The 16382-nt window shown below is 40.2% G+C and overlaps 1 protein-coding gene across 3 annotated transcripts in view; it reads right to left on the bottom strand.

Moving 5' to 3' along the window:
* The window catches only part of LOC134353340 (transmembrane gamma-carboxyglutamic acid protein 3), a 43472-nt gene that overhangs the window by 18804 nt on the left and 8286 nt on the right, over nt 1-16382 (bottom strand). For 2 of the 3 annotated variants that reach the window (XM_063061370.1, XM_063061372.1), the window contains exon 2: nt 224-269. In XM_063061370.1, coding sequence (XP_062917440.1) covers nt 224 — 1 coding nt within the window. In that variant the 5' untranslated portion in view covers nt 225-269. Of the gene's footprint in view, nt 1-223; nt 270-5468; nt 5608-16382 lie in introns of those variants that run through there. The other variant, XM_063061371.1, reaches the window with a different exon arrangement.

Raw genomic sequence — 16382 nt, 5'->3', positions numbered from 1 at the left:
AATTTCTCCTGGAACACCCCCCCCCAAAAGAAATTCAGGGGTTGCCTATTAAGATAATGATGCAGCTCTCTTTCTCGCGTGAGATTCATATGCAGTATATTGTCTTAAAAACCTGTAAGGAAGCATGCAATGGTTGTCAATCGCCAAAGAAATCTTGTAAAGTTGAGACAATATAGTTCATTGGAAGAAACAATTTTAAGTGATCAAAAAATTATTTACTCACTTCTTGCACGCTTGGAGAAGTTCTCCTCTGGGTAGAACACATATGCCTGTCAATAAGACAAAACTTATTATTTTTCCCCTAGCCTACTTACCACCATTGAAATGAAAGACTTGCTTCAGCTATTCATTTACAGTACATTACATGCAGAGGGAACAAATCTTCCAAAAGTGACCCACATTGGAGCATATACTGATAGGGAGAGAACTATGGCAATGGTCTACTAAAACTCAGTCACCCTTCCTGCTTCAGCCGTCAAGGGGAAAATTGTTAATTCATAAAAACTACAGAGATATTTGTAACCTCATTTATAACTAGATAAGCTAGAAATAAGAAAGAGGCTAAAGCATTATCCTATATAAAGCTATTTAAATGAAGGGGCTCAAAATAAAATTAAATGGAGCACAAAATGTTAAAAAAAAAATCGCAATGAGCATTACATCAGTTCCAACCAGAGGGCTGACCATCTAAACATAGAAAATATTCATAATTTACTGATGCTACAGCAAATTAGTGAATTGCCAGTGACTATCAAACTGTAACAGCATGGCATGAGTACAGTCGTGGGTGGCGAACATTCTAGAAAGCATTCAGCACTATCAATTAAAGATGTGTCCCAAGGATTTTACATGTACTGCCATATGCCTAGATTGTCTCAAAACAAGATATCAATCCATATTTCAATTCAATATTCTTCCAAAAATAATTCATCTAAACATCCAAAACCTCCACCACGTCCAACAGGATCCCACCACCAAGCACACCTTTCCCTCCCCACCCCCACGTTCTGCTTTCCGCAGGGATCGCTCCCTATGCAACTCCCTTGTCCACATGTCCCTTCCCATCAATTTCCCTCCTGGCACTTATCCTTGCAAGCAGAACAAGTGCTACACCTGCCCCTATACCTCCTCCCTCACTACCATCCAGGTGAGGCGACACTTCACCTGAGAGTCTATTATGGTAACTTACTGTGTTTGGTACTCCCAGTGTGGCCTCCTGTACATTGGTAAGACCCGACATAGATTGGGAGACCACTTCGCTAAGCAGCTACGCTCCACCAGAACAAGTGGGATTTCCCGGTGGCCATCTATTTTAATTCCACTTCCCAGTCTGATATGTTCAACCATGGCCTCCTCCACTGTCCTGATAAGGCCACACTTAGGCTGGAGGAACGTTTGGGTAGCCTCCAACCTGATGGCATGAACATAGATTTCTCAAACTTCAAGTAATGCCCCCCAACCCCCTCCCTTCTGCATTTCCCATCCCCTTTTCACTTTGACCTCATCTCACCAATCAACTTCCCAGCTCTTTACTTCATCCCTCCCCCTCCAGGTTTCACCCATCAACTGGTGGTTATCTCCCTGCCCCCCAAACACCTCTTAAATCTACTCTTCAGATTTTTGCCTCCAGTCCTGCCCGAAACAAAGACCATACTTTTTTTCCCCCCATCGATGCTGCCTGGCCTATTGAGTTCCTCCAGCATTTTGTGTGTGTTGCTAATCTTAACAACATTCTCACTAACTCAAATATGAAAGAAACAACACACTGGCTTAAAGTAAAAGCATCATGCCCAACTTCCAGATATTGAGCAGTGAACATAATGATGCATTTGGTATGACCACACACCTACTGCAAATTCACAGGACTAGAAATCTTTATGGTGTGATGTTTTGCTGAGTTCATCTATGATAGTATCAAAGCAACCCAAATGTAGTCAACAATGCCCTTCCCCATGGGAAATCTGCAAAACCATGAGGGAACATTAAATGAATTCCCTCTACATGGGCAGAGAGTGACTTCCCAATGCAACAATCTGCAGCAAACAATGAAAGATATAGGTATTCCATACCCAACTTAGATAGACAGAGAAGTGCAAAACTTAATAGCCAATAGGACCTTAACAAGTGCTGAAAGCATCATTCTGGTTCGTTCTAAGATTGTAGTTTGTTACGTATTTGTATTGGAACTTGTTATTGAAATTGAGTCATTTCATGCATTATTCTTTGCAGAGGCATGTGAAGGAGTAGTCCTCACTGAACTCTCTTGTTGCACAAGCTTTTTGCTGAGGACCATTCTTCCCCTCCCTATTTCAGCAAGTTGTGTGGAAAGTCATTTTCTTTCTCATTATCATGTTGCAATCCCACAGGGTTGATATCCAAAATAAAGAATGTCTGGGAATAAAAAAGCTTAAGCTAACACTAGAAAGATATAGAAAGACATACAATCCTTGCTTTGGAAATACCCCTCTGTGTACACTTAATAAACTGCAATGAGATCCATGAACATTCAATAGCAAATTCCCCAAAAAATACTTTATTTATCAATTAGCAAAGATATAGTGACTTATAAATACAAAAAAAAGCAGAATTGTGATGCATCCTGCTAAATTGTAGAGCTTCTATCCCAGTTGAACATATTGCAAGAGTTCAGTCATTGAAGCCCCAGTTACAGTGCCCAGAAAATGTATTCACCCCCTTGGAAGTATTTATGTTTTATTGTTTTACAACACTGAATCACAGTGGATTTAATTTGGCTTTTTTGACATTGATCGATAGAAAAAGACTCTTCTGTGTCAAAGTGAAAACAGATCTCTACAAAGTGATCTAAATTAATTACAAATATATAACAGAAAATAATTGACTGCATAAGCATTCACCCCCTTTAATATGACACATCAAGTTATCACTAGTGCATCCAATTGGTTTTAGAAGTCACATAATTAGTTAACTGAAGATCTGTTTTTGGAGACCTGTGCAGAGTCAAGGTATTCCAATTGATTGCAGTAAAAATACACCTGTATCTGGAAGGACCAGCTGCTGGTGAGTCAGTATCCTGGCAAAAACTACACCAAGAAGACAAAAGAAAAACTCCAGTCAACTCCGTGAAAAGGTTATTGAAAAGCACAAGTCGGGAGATGGATATAAGAACATTTCTAAGTCACTGAATATCCTCTGGAGTACAGTTAAGTCAATCATCAAGAAATGGAAAGAATATGGTACAGCTGTAAATCGGCCTAAAGTAGACCACCCTCAAAAAACTGAGTGGCCATGCAAGAAGGGGACTAGTGAGGGAGGATACCAAGTGAACTGTGGCAACTCTGGAGGAGTTACAAACTTCAGTGGCTGAGATGGGACAGACTGTGCACACAACTGGTGCTTCACCAGTTGCAGATTTATGGGAGAATGGCAAAGAGAAAGCCACTGTTGAAAAAAAAACTCACATGAAATCTCACCTCGAGTTTGACAGAAGGCATATGGGAGACTCTAAGGTCAGCTGGAAGATGTTCTATGGTCTGGTGAAAGCAAAATTGAGCTTTTTGGCCATCAGATTAAACACTGCACATCATCAAAAACACACCATCTCTACCATGAAGCATGGTGGTGGCTGCATCATGTGCTGTAGGGATACTTCATTGCAGCAGGCACTGGAAGACTTGTGAAGGTAAGGTAGAGGGTAAAATGAATGTAACAAAATACAGGGAAATTCTGGAGGAAAACCTGAAGCAGTCTGCTATAAGACCTATCCACACTGACTCAAGGCTGTAGTTACTGCCAAAGGTGCATCTACTACATACTGACTTGAAGGGGTGAATGCTCATGTAAAAATTATTTTGTGTTTTATATTTGTAATTAATTTCGATTGCTTTGTAGAGATTTGTTTCACTTTGACACAAAGGAGTATTTTCTGTTGATCAGTGTCAAAAATAGCCAAATTAAATCCACTGTGATTTTATGTTGTAAAACAATAAAACATGAAGACTCCTTGGGGCGGGGGAGCAGAATACTTTTTATAGGTACAGTAGCAGCAGAGTCATGATCTACATACCCTACACACTTACAGCATTCAAGATTGTTGCATACAATACTATCTTTTCCCATATGCCAGTCAGCACAATTCACATTTCACACCTCAGGCATCACAGTCTAACTTTGAGGCTTGAGATTGTCTTGACTAGCTTTTCAAGTGCCCCTAGAAGTAGTGATGTGCACATCAACTCCTCTCTTACTGATCATTCAGTTGAGCGCCTGCTGAAAATATGCAGATTTAATGTTAACACTGTCATTTTGGAGCTCACACACACAACTTCTCATATCCCCTGCAAATCAACGTTTACAACACCCTAGTCTGCTGCTCACTGTTACTTATGGGAGGTAACTATCCACTCAAAGACACTTAAACACATACAACTCAGCATGCTTCCCCCTGAAAAATACAGCAAATTTTAGTAATCATAAAAGGCACATGTTACTGTCCAATTAATTTATTCAAGTTGTTCCTCAAAAGCACCTGATGCTTACTATAGTTGTTTCAGCTATCAAAATTGACAGGCTAGTTTCCATACATACAAGTTCTCTCCATGAATGGCTGTGGAAATTGGCATTCCCTGGAATACAGCAATACTAGAAGATGATCTAAGAGAATACAATACAAAATAAACTAATGAAAGAGAGAATAATAGCTCTCAGTAGGAGGACAAACGCAACAGAGTTTATACAATAATTCTCCTACCTGAAACTTGGCAAGAATAATGGATACGAATAGTTCAAATTATTTTGCTGCTGCAGCTACAATAGCAGGAAAATAGAGCAAGAACTCGTTTTATTTTCTCTTGTCAGAAGCAGACAGGGACAGTAGGGGATTTGCTGTAACTGTAAGCCTACCTCCAATGCCTTAACAGTACACACATTACCTTTCAACAGCTTTACCACTACCAAATGAAAAAATACTATCCCAGCTACCTGCTGACAAATTGCATAGGCAGCTGTCATGATGTCTTCACTCTGCAGCAACACATTGTATGATCGGCTTTTAAGCCACCTTGGCAGCCCACTGGGTGGCTACTGGTTGAGAAGGCTGCTGCATGATATTTGATCAGGCAGACCACTGATAAGTTTCTGCTGCCTGAATTGAAAAGGCCCTGCAGCGTATAGTAGAGTGGATGTCAGAATTCATGCTGGCTTGAGACTTAAAAATCTCACATTGCCAAGAAGGCAGACCAGTCTCCACCTTACCTGTTAAACCTCGTGCACTGAAATAAATGGTGTTTAACCTAGTATCCCTTTCCCTACTTTTAGTAGGCCCTTGCCTACCCTGATTACTAAACTTGCTCTTGCTGGCTACTGTTTTACATTGTGACTTGTTCCTGCTCAGAATCCCAACAGGTTTCACCCTATAGGAAGTAAAGGCATGCAAAATCTGCCACAGCTGTTATGCACCCAATTGGGTTTCTAACTTCACACTGAAGTACCTTTTCATTCTCACAATAGGCTGTACAGGACTTCTTGTAGAGTTCTGGATCACCAGCATTGTACACCACAAATTCAGCCTTTTATGGAATGAGAATCTCTCTGGATTTCTGGTTTGAGCATGCTCTCAAAGGCACACACTCATCCATGCAGGTCTTAATGAAGTTGGTGATGATCCAAAGATGAATCCCTGAATATGGTCCAGTCCACTAATTCAGAGCAGTCCTGTAAGTGCTTCTCCACCTCCCTTGACCATCCATTCACAGCAACCATTAGTCTCCAAGGATACATTGGGAGTGGAACCACTCCTAAAGATTGGATTTGCCAAAGTGTAGGCCTGGGATGGTACAGAAACTGTTTGGAAATTAAAATAAGAATCAGGTTTAATATCATTGGCATACGTCATGAAATTTGTACAGTAGGAGGGAGGCTAATGCCCATGATGGAGCTGGCTAAGTATGCAACTTTCCATAGCTTTTTCCTGATTCTGTGCAGTGGCCCCTCAATACAGACAGTGATGCAACCAGTTGAAATGCGCTCCACAGTACATCTGTAGAAATTTGCTAAAGTCTTTGGTGACATACCAAATCTCAAAAATCTGCCTTCTTTGTAATTGCATCAATATATTGAGCCCAGGATAAATCTTCAGAGATGTTGATACCCAGAAACTTGAAACCATTCACCCATTCCACTACTGACCCCTCGATGAAGACTGGTGTGTATTCCCTCAACTTCCCCTTCCGGAAGTCCACATTTAATTCTGTGGTCTTACTGACATTAAGTGCAAGGTTTTTGTTGCAATGCCACTCAACTAGCTGATCTATCTCACTTCAGTATGCCTCCTCATCACCATCAGAAATTCTGCCAACAACAGTTGGGTCACTGGCAAATTTATAGACTCCTAGTCACACAGTCATGGGTGTAGAGAAAGTAGAGAGGTGGGCTAAGCATGTATTCTTCAGGTGCACTGCTATTGATTGCCAGAGAGAATCTGCATTGCCTGTAGTCTCCCAATGGGGAAGTCAAGGATCCAGTTGCAGAGGGAGGTACAGAGGCCCATATTTTGGAGCTTGTTAATTGGTACTGAAGGTATGATTGTGTTGAGCACTGAGCTGTAGTCAATAAACAAAAGCCTGATGTAGGTATTGCTATTGTCCAGGTGGTTCAAGGCTTTGTATCCGCTGTAGACCTATCGTGATGATAGGGAAGCTGAAACAGGTCCAGGTCCACGTCCTTGCTTGGGCAGGAGCAGAAGGTAATTCTGGCCATGACCAACCTCACAAAGCACTTCATCACTGTAGATGTGATAGTCATTGAAGCAGTTCTGGGGCACTGGTATAATTGTCACCCTTTTGAAACAGGTGGGAACCTCCAACTGTAGCAGTGAGAGCTTGAAGATGTCCTTGAACACGCCTGCCAGTTGACTGGTTCAGGTTTTCAGTGCCCTACAAGGCACTCTAGCGGAGCTTGACACCTTGCAAGAGTTCACCCTCTTGAAAGATGTTCTGACACCAGTTTCTGATACAAAGATTACAGGGTCACCAGATGCTGCAACGATTCACACAGGTATAGGTTTATTCTCTCTTTCAAAGTGTGTATAAAAGGCATTGAGTTCATCTGGGAGTGAAGCATCACAACCTTTCATGATGTTAGGGTTTGCCTTGTAGGAAGTAATAGCCTGCAAACCCTGCCAGTGCTGACAAATATCTGATTCCATCTTTAATTTCAATTGGAATTGTTGTTTTTGATGCTATTAAAATAGCCTCCCATGGGTTGTACCTGGATTTCTTATATAATTCTGAATCACCAGTCCTCAATGCCACAGACCTAGCCCTCAGCTGACTGTGCATTTCCTGATTCATCCACAGCTTTCGGTTTGGGAATGTCTGGTATGTTTGCGAAGGCACCCACTCATCCACACAGGTCTTGATGAAGTCGATGACAACTGTGACATATTCTGATTCAAAGGTGAATCCCTGAATATTGTCCAGTCCACCAATTCAAAGTAGTCCTGCTAGTGCTCCTCCACCTCACTTGACCACATCTTCATGGTCCTCACCACTGTGATCCTCTGCCTCAATGCTAGTACATCCAGGTGATTGGACTTTCCAAGGTGTGGGCATGGGGTGGCACAGAAAACATTCTTGATAGTGGTGTAACGGCGGTCAATCTGTTGGCTCCTCTGGCTCCGCGGCTGACATTTTAGTGGTGGTTGGTCAGAGATTTCTTCAAGCTAGACTAGTTGAAGTCACCCATGATGATCAGGAAGACATCAGGGTGCACTGTCCTGTGACATTTGATCACAGTACTCAGCTCCTCCAGTCCCAATTTGATGTTTGCCAATGGTGAAAGCTACACTGCAACCAGGATGAAGAACTCCCTTTGCAGATAGAATGAGTGATACTTGACCACCAGATATTCCGGGTCAGGGAGACTTTGGGCCTGGTGACCATAATTCTATTGGTTTTAAGATGGTGTTGGAAAAGAATAGGACAGGTCCATAGGTTAGGGTCTAAACTGAAGCAGGGTTAATTTTGGAGGGATTAAGCAGAAGTTAATCAGGTGTGCCTGTTTGAAGTAAAAGGAACAGATAGCAAATGGAAGCTTTTAAGTCAGTCATGCTTTATTGATCCTGGGGGAAATGGTTTACGTTACAGTTGCACCATAAATAATTAAATAGTAATAAAACCATAAATAATTAAATAGTAGTATGTAAATTATGCCAGTAAATTATGAAATTAGTCCAGGACCAGCCTATTGCCTCAGGGTGTCTGACCCTCCAAGGGAGGAGTTGTTAAGTTTGATGGCCACAGGCAGGAATGACTTCCTATGATGCTCTGTGTTGCATCTCGGTGGAATGAGTCTCTGGCTGAATGTAGTCCTGTGCCCACCCAGTACATTATGTAGTGGATGGGAGACATTGACCAAGAAGGCATGCAACTTGGACAGCATCCTCTTTTCAGACACCACCGTCAGAGTCCAGTTCCATCCCCACAACATCACTGGTCTTACGAATGAGTTTGTTGATTCAGTTGGTGTCTGCTACCTTCAGGCTGCTGCCCCAGCACACAACAGCAAACATGATCGCACTGGCCACCACAGACTCGTAGAACATCCTCAGCGTCGTCTGACAGATGTTAAAGGACATCAGTCTCCTCAGGAAATAGAGACGGCTCTGACCCTTCTTGTAGACAGCTTCAGTGTTCTTTGACCAGTCCAGTTTATTGTCAATTCGTATCCCCAGGTATTTGTAATCCTCCACCATGTCCACACTGACCCCCTGGATGGAAACAGGGGTCACCGGTGCCTTAGCTCTCCTCAGGTCTACCACCAGCTCCTTAGTCTTTTTCACATTAAGCTGCAGATAATTCTGCTCACACCATGTGACAGTTTCCTACCATAGTCCTGTACTCAGCCTCATCTCCCTTGCTGATGCATCCAACTATGGCAGAGTCATCAGGAAACTTCTGAAGATGACAAGACTCTGTGCAGTAGTTGAAGTCCGAGGTGTAAATGGTGAAGAGAAAGGGAGACAAGACAGTCCCCTGTGGAGCCCCAGTGCTGCTGATCACTCTGTTGGACACACAGTGTTGCAAGCACACGTACTGTGGTCTGCCAGTCAGGTAATCAAGAATCCATGACACCAGGAAAGCATCCACCTGCATCGCTGTCAGCTTCTCCCCCAGCAGAGCAGGGCAGATGGTGTCGAACACACTGGAGAAGTCAAAAAACATGACCCTCACAGTGCTCGCTGGCTTGTCCAGGTGGGCGTAGACAGGGTTCAGCAGGTAGACGATGGGGCTGGTAGGCGAACTGGAGGGGATCTAAGTGTGGCCTGAGGGTGATATCAAGAGTCCAGTAGCAGCATGGTCCTGTTAGGGTGAAGGATAAACCTAGAAAATTTAGGAAATGTTGACTGATGAAGAACATTAAGGCTCTGTTGAAGAAAAAGAAGTATACATTGGGTTTAGGAATTTGGTGTGTCATTAAATTTTGTAAAACATTGAACAGTTCAAAATGACAATTTAACTCTTTCTGAACTCGTGGTATGTGGGGTCTGTATGTGTGTTAATGCCTGATGTTTGTTGATTGCAGCTGAATTTTTTATTTGTCTCAACCACTATTAACATGAGGATGTCTGTTAATCACTTTGAGAGCTAGGTTAATTGATTCTTTCTTTGTGTCTGTCATTGACCTGATGGATTCTTTCCTAGATTCTGGCTTATTGGATGTATGTAATATTAATGTTCCTTTGTAAGCCCGTGGAATGCTGTGTCCAAAACATTGGTGTACTAATGGATGAGGAGTGAACATTACAATGTCTAATTGATTTATGAGGGTATGCTGAACACTGTGTTAATGGGCTCAGGATGTATTTGAAAAAGACAGGCTGCATTGAGAAAAGAAGATAAACTTGTTTGCCTGTCTCTGCCTTGTGAAATTTATATTTATTGAAGTATCTTCCCTAAATTCATTGAGCTTTGCCTAGACCGGAAATCGTGATCAGTGCCTAGAATCCAGGGATGGTTTCACAAGTGAGTTGGAATTTGGAGTTCCCCTGAAGAAGCAGTGAGCCCAGAAATTCTTGTGGAAATCTTTATGATTTACAATGTAGTATTTTGTGTGGTTTATTTGGCTTTCCTATCTTATGATAACAAGTTTGGCTTAAGTTACTTTGTTGCACTTGTATGCTGATTGTCACATCTCCTGGACACCTGCATAGTTTGGGTCTGGTTAACCCAGTCCATGACACTTGGAGACTAATGAATCCCTTGATTTCAATATAAAGATTAATAATATTCTTACGAGGAAAATCGGGAGAGCAAAGAGAGGGTATGGGATGAACTTTAGCAAGTAAGATTAAGGAAAATCGCAAGAAGTTCCATACTTATATTAAGAGTGAAAGGGTGGCAGGGAGGCAGTAGGTCCCCTTAGAGAACAGCAGGTCTTCCTATGTCTTGAGCCACAAGCCGCGAGTAGGATTTTTAATGAATATTTCTCCTTGGTGTTTAACTAATGAGGAACTCATGGTTTCACAAGAGACAAGGGGAACTAGTGGAGATGGCATGGAAAACATTTACATTACCAAGGAGGAGGTACTTGCTGCCACAGTGCATTAAGGTGGATCTTGATAGTGTGTATCCTTGGACTTCGTAGGAGGCTCAAGGAGAAATTGCAGGGCCTTGCAGAGACATTTTCTTCATTGTTAGCCACTAATGAAGTTTTCAAAGTCAGGAAGCTGGCTAATATTGTTCCATAGTTTCAGCAGGTAGCTAGCACAAACCAGGGATCTACAGGCATCAGTAGTGGAGGAGTTACTGGAGGGAATTCTAAGGGATAGGATATATCAGTATTTGGATGGGTAGGGCCTGATTAGGAAACAGCTTGGCTTCATATGTCGAAGTTGTACTTGACAAACCTTCTGTTTTTTTTGAAGAGGCAACCGAAAAAGAGGTAGATGAAGGATGTTGTCTATTTGGACTTTAGCAAGACTTCAACAAAGTCCCACGGGGTAGGCTGCTCTGGAATGTTAGGTCTCAATGAATCCAGAGAGCTAGTCAGGTGACTCCGAGGTGGGAAGCAGAGGATGATGGTCGAAAATTGTTTCTTGGAATGGAGACTAGTTGCTAATTGTGTGCCATAGGGGTTGGGATCCTTGTTATTCGTTATTTATTCAAATGATTTGGATGTGAATGAACATCACCTGATCAGTAAGCTTGCAGATGACATGAAAATAGGTATTGTTGATAGTGAAGATTACTGTACAATTGCAGGGCTCCTTGAAAGAAGCATCACAGATAGACAGGGTAGAGAAAAAAGCATCTGGCATGCTGCCTTCAACAGTCAGGGCAATGATGTTGCAGTTCTTCATGTTGTTGGTGAGGTCACACTGGGAGCACTGTACAGTTTTCAACACCCTTTATAGGAGGCACAGACTTAGAGTGAGCGGGGAAATATTTAAAAACAGTCTCAAGGCTGAACTTTTTCATGCAGTAGTTGGTGAGTACATGGGATGAGCTACAAAAGGAAGTGTTTGGGATGGGTATAATAGTATCATTTAAGAAGCACGTGGATAGGTGCATGCAGAGGCAGGACTGAATGCAGGAAGCGGAGACTAGGTGGGTTGGCACCATGATCAGCATGGATTTGTTGGGCTGAAGGGTCTGTATCCTTGCTGAATTGCTCTCTGTATCTGTGACTTCAACTGTGATCAATAGGTGCAGATTAACTGTGAAACATTGGCCCTTGCAGCGTTTTCACAGCCTATCCAGTTTAACTCCACATGTATTATCACTGTTATCTGGAGTAAGTTTGTGCCCAAACTTCATATATTCCAATTCATACAAATGAATCCGCAGAAGATCCTAGACTAATAACAGAAGAGATTTTTGTTTGTATTTCCTCCAATGCTTCATTCAGAATGTGTGATCATATCAGAATTGTAGCAGATGCAGCACACAGTGAAGACAGCTGAAAGTACCGTAAGCTTAGCTGGTGTTACACCATTTCTAAAAATACCCAGCAAGCCATCAAGTGTGAAAACAGCTCTTATTTTTAAACTCGGTATTATGTCAGTTGAAAATTTATATTACGACAAGGTATTTCTGTATTCTGGGTCTATATTTATAAATACTACTATTGGAAAACAACTAGTCAAATCATACTAAACAGCAATCATTCTATGGTTAATAGTTAATGATTGCTTTCAAAATAATAGAAACATAGAAAACCTGTAGCGCAATACAGGCCCTTCAGCCCACAAAGCTGTGCCAAACATGTCCTTACTTTGGAATTATCTAGGCTTACCCATAGCCCTCTATTTTTCTAAGCTTCATGTACCTATCCAACGTTAGGGTCTCTTAAAAGACTCTCTCGTTTCTGCCTCCACCACTGCCGCCATAGAAGTTGAGAGTGTATGTTATTAATGATACACATAGTTGCATTTCCATCTGTGTTTCTTTAGCAGTATTATTAACTTTAATTTAACAAAGCAATTGTTTTTTTAAACTTGATGACATTTTACGCCAAAAGCCATAACCTTGCCATTCCACGCATAGGCCAATTCATTTACTGCACATTCCTGGTAAACTGTACTGTTATTTCAGATGTGCAACATTAGTGTTTAATCTCTCCTGCCAAATGACTGTAACTTTGCCTTTATTGATATTGACATAGTGCACAGGCTGAATTATTTTCCAGGCATTCAGACTGCCAATTCTTTGATAGATTATTTGACAGCAGGGAGTAAAAGGTTGTCGGCAGAGTGGAGGAGAACAATAGGAACATGTGCCTAACTTCCAAGCCATAATCATCACAAAGAACCATAAAGCATGACAAAGATGCCTTTACACATGCATACCGCCATTAGCCGTGACTTTAACAAGGCCCTCTTAAAACAGTCACAAATTATTTTGTATTTCACAATCAGCTATTACACAACTAGTCAAATTTCAAACAGCTGTGTTCACTATTTCTTTACTTCCCTACTATCCACAGCCTAAATTTCCTATTTTTTCTAAAGACATTACCTCTTCCCTCTTCAGGAAAAACATCCATGGTAACAACTGTGGTCTTCGCAATTCCATTTGAATATTCCATGTTTTCCAAACGCAAGCTGACATTGTCAATGGTTCACTTTCTCACTCACTTCAAAACCCAAATGACCACTTTGATGTCTTATAGGAGCTGCTATAAGCCATTTAGATCCTTAACCTTTTCTTAGAAATTAGATAGTGGCTGTCCATTTTCACTCACACTAGCCTCGTTGGTTCTAAAAATCTTGATACGGTTACCCAGTAAAAGTTCAGCTTTGAATTTTCAATAGCTGAGACCTTTAACTTTTAGAGAAAATGAATTCTAGACTTACACTAACCTTCAAGTGCAGTGGTCTATTCTGATAGTATTGTGGAAGCACCACTCTACAGTTTTAAGGTAATGCTCCCTTATTCTGCATTAAAGAAAATGTATTTTTCTTTCTCATCTTTTAACTTAATTAATCATACACATCCAAGAGTGTTTGTTTGCTCCAACTCCTTACACTCAGATTTCATTTGCATTAGTCTTTCATTCCTCAGAACTGAATATAATATTACAGATGGAACTTAATCAACAGTCTGTTCAGCTGTGATGTGAATTTTATCTTCTATATTCCAAGCCAAAAGATAATGGTCATAGCTGTGAATTTTGTTTTAACATAAAAATAACTGTTTAACTCCTTCAAATCCAGTTTCTGGTCTACTTAAAAACATAATCAAGTGATAATCTAATATACTTCACTAGTTTCAGAAGACAGACAATTTTCTCCCTCCTTTTCCAAAATTCATGGTTCCTATCACTTTTTAAGCGTTAGTTGAAATCCCAAAACTCTGTAAGAAACTTAAGTGGATATAATTTTACTTCATACATTATAAACTAGCTCAAAAATATTCCCAAAATTTCCTTCAGCATCAAGTACCTCCAGAACTAGATTAACTGAAAGAATACCATAAGCATTAAGATTGTTAAAAGATTCAGTAAGTGTAAAATATACTGAAACTAGAATCTGCGCAATCTATTTCACAATAAACATGAAAGAACTGCATTTCAGCTCGCATGAACATTCATAAACTGTAGAAATATTGAGATGATTAAAGTTACAAATATCTAAATATCAAATTCAACAGATAACCCATCAAAACAAAATCTCTCGCACAAGTAAAAGATAAAGTCCACAAATGTCTGCCTTTTTGTTGCATTGGCTGAAAGATTGACATTTACCATAGTACACATGGGATATCTGCCCTGCTCTTCTGTATTATTAATATATTTAGCCACAACATAGAATATGCACACCACGTGAAAAAACAATATATTCTAATAAAAGTAAATTAACATTTATCTTAATCTACTTTTCCAACAGATGATTCAGTTCTTAACTCATGATGTTCGCTTTGCACTTAAAGTATGAATGCCATTAATAGTCTCAAGTAGCAAACCCACAGTACTCTGACTAACTGGTTTTCCAAAATGGCGTGTGCCAGAACTCAAGCTTTACTTTGAGATAATTTTTCCACTTAACTCGCAGAGCAATGGCCATCAGGTTTACTTTTTCTCCCCTATTAACACTGATTTACTGAAGTTATTGTTATTTACAGCACTATTTTCATAAGTTTTATGTAAGAGCCATGTAGCAAATCAACATCCAAGGGTGATCCCTGTAAGGGTATGAGCACTTAAACACAATACTATGCAGGCTGAAAATTTACATGTTTAATTACTTGAGGAGCATAGTTGAACTTTATTAAAGGTGATGTTAACAATTCTGATGTGGTTTACTTAGCTTATCTACACAAGTACAGCAATGGATACATTGCCACTTATAATTTATCATTATAGTCAGATAAAGTTTAAAAATTAGATCAATGTTCTTTGGAGTTCAGATGAACAAGGAGTGAACTTATTGAAACATGGAAGATCCTTAGGGCGCAAGGCAGGGAAGATATTGAGATGTGGGAGAATCTCAAATGACCAGACATACTTACGAGATTGGAGGCCAGTGATTCGAAACTGAGGGGCACAGGAGCAATTTCTGGCAGAGAATGATGAATCCCTGAAATTCTCTACCCAAGAGTATTGTGAAGACTGCATGGGGGTTCCCCCTCCCCCCGATAAAAGTTTAAAAGATCTTGGAATTAAAGGTTATTGGGACCTGGCAAAGTTGAGATAAGCTACAATAATACTGAAGAGGGGCCAAGCCTGAGGGGCTTTTTGGTCCATTTCTCCTACTATTCCTTTTGACTGTTATGAAGCAATATAAAATTCAGCCATGTATCCTGCTCTTAATCATCATCTTGCAACTTCTGATGCATAAGGAAATAGCGCAAATAATTTTAAGAAACAAGTTAGATTGTAATTGACCTATAAACACCTCGATCTCACAAAAGGATTGGCCATACCTGCTAAGTGGATGAATAATGCCAATATCTCCTCATCTTCAATCCGAGTCTACTCAATTCTTTACAAAGGTACTATCAAACCAAATTGTTATTTTAGAGACCTTGCAATTATTTGCTGCACCACATCTTTTATATACCAAACTTATGATCACAGCTGTGTTAATAAAAAGAGCACAGGTCAAAAACTTCCAAAAGGAGTCAGAAAGAATCTACAAAAGAATCAGATTCTCCAACAGAGTTCACAAATACAGTTTGCAGTGGTGTGGGCAATGAGAGGTGGACAAACTTAATGAAAAAAAAACTTTTCAATCTCTTTTTTAAATGCAAGTCATACCCATTACGTTGAATAACAGCAGGGCAAGGTTTTATTTTGTCCTTCACCATTACCATCCAGTATCTATTCTGGATCTGGATGCTTTTTTCATCTTGTGGTTCTATAGCCTAGGAGAGCTTTTTAAAAATAAAAATTAACTCAATTTTTCTTCCAAACAGATGTGTAATGTCACCTCTAACAAAAAGTACAGAGCTTGCTATTAAATATCTGTAGCAGCTTAATTTACTTATGCAGATATGTTTATTGCCAAATTTGAGGAGGGGCAGCATTCTCTCAAAACAGAACTTAAAACACTGAAGAAAATAACGCATCTTCAAATCCAAAATTATTTTGATTAAACTTAATCAATAAAGTTACTAATTTGCAGATTAAGTGCATAATCTCAGAAATATCTTGAATAATGGGGTGGGGGGAGACATACAAATTGCTGTAGACATAGGAAAAGGAAACTAATGCTAGATAAATTTTAACCTATTATTTAGTAATACTATAACACTGAAATAGTGGTTGTTCAAAATTAAATAGTACAGGAGAAGACTACTCCGCTTCCAGCTTGATATGCCATTAAATCCTTTTTCAAGAGTGCATATTTCCGATGTTTGTTCTCACACTAAAGAATACCAGCTGTTTATAATTAAAAGGAATAC

The sequence above is a fragment of the Mobula hypostoma genome, chromosome 10 (genome assembly GCF_963921235.1).
Source record: "Mobula hypostoma chromosome 10, sMobHyp1.1, whole genome shotgun sequence".
Lineage (NCBI taxonomy): Eukaryota > Metazoa > Chordata > Chondrichthyes > Myliobatiformes > Myliobatidae > Mobula > Mobula hypostoma.
This window is presented reverse-complemented; position numbering and strand designations above follow the sequence as displayed.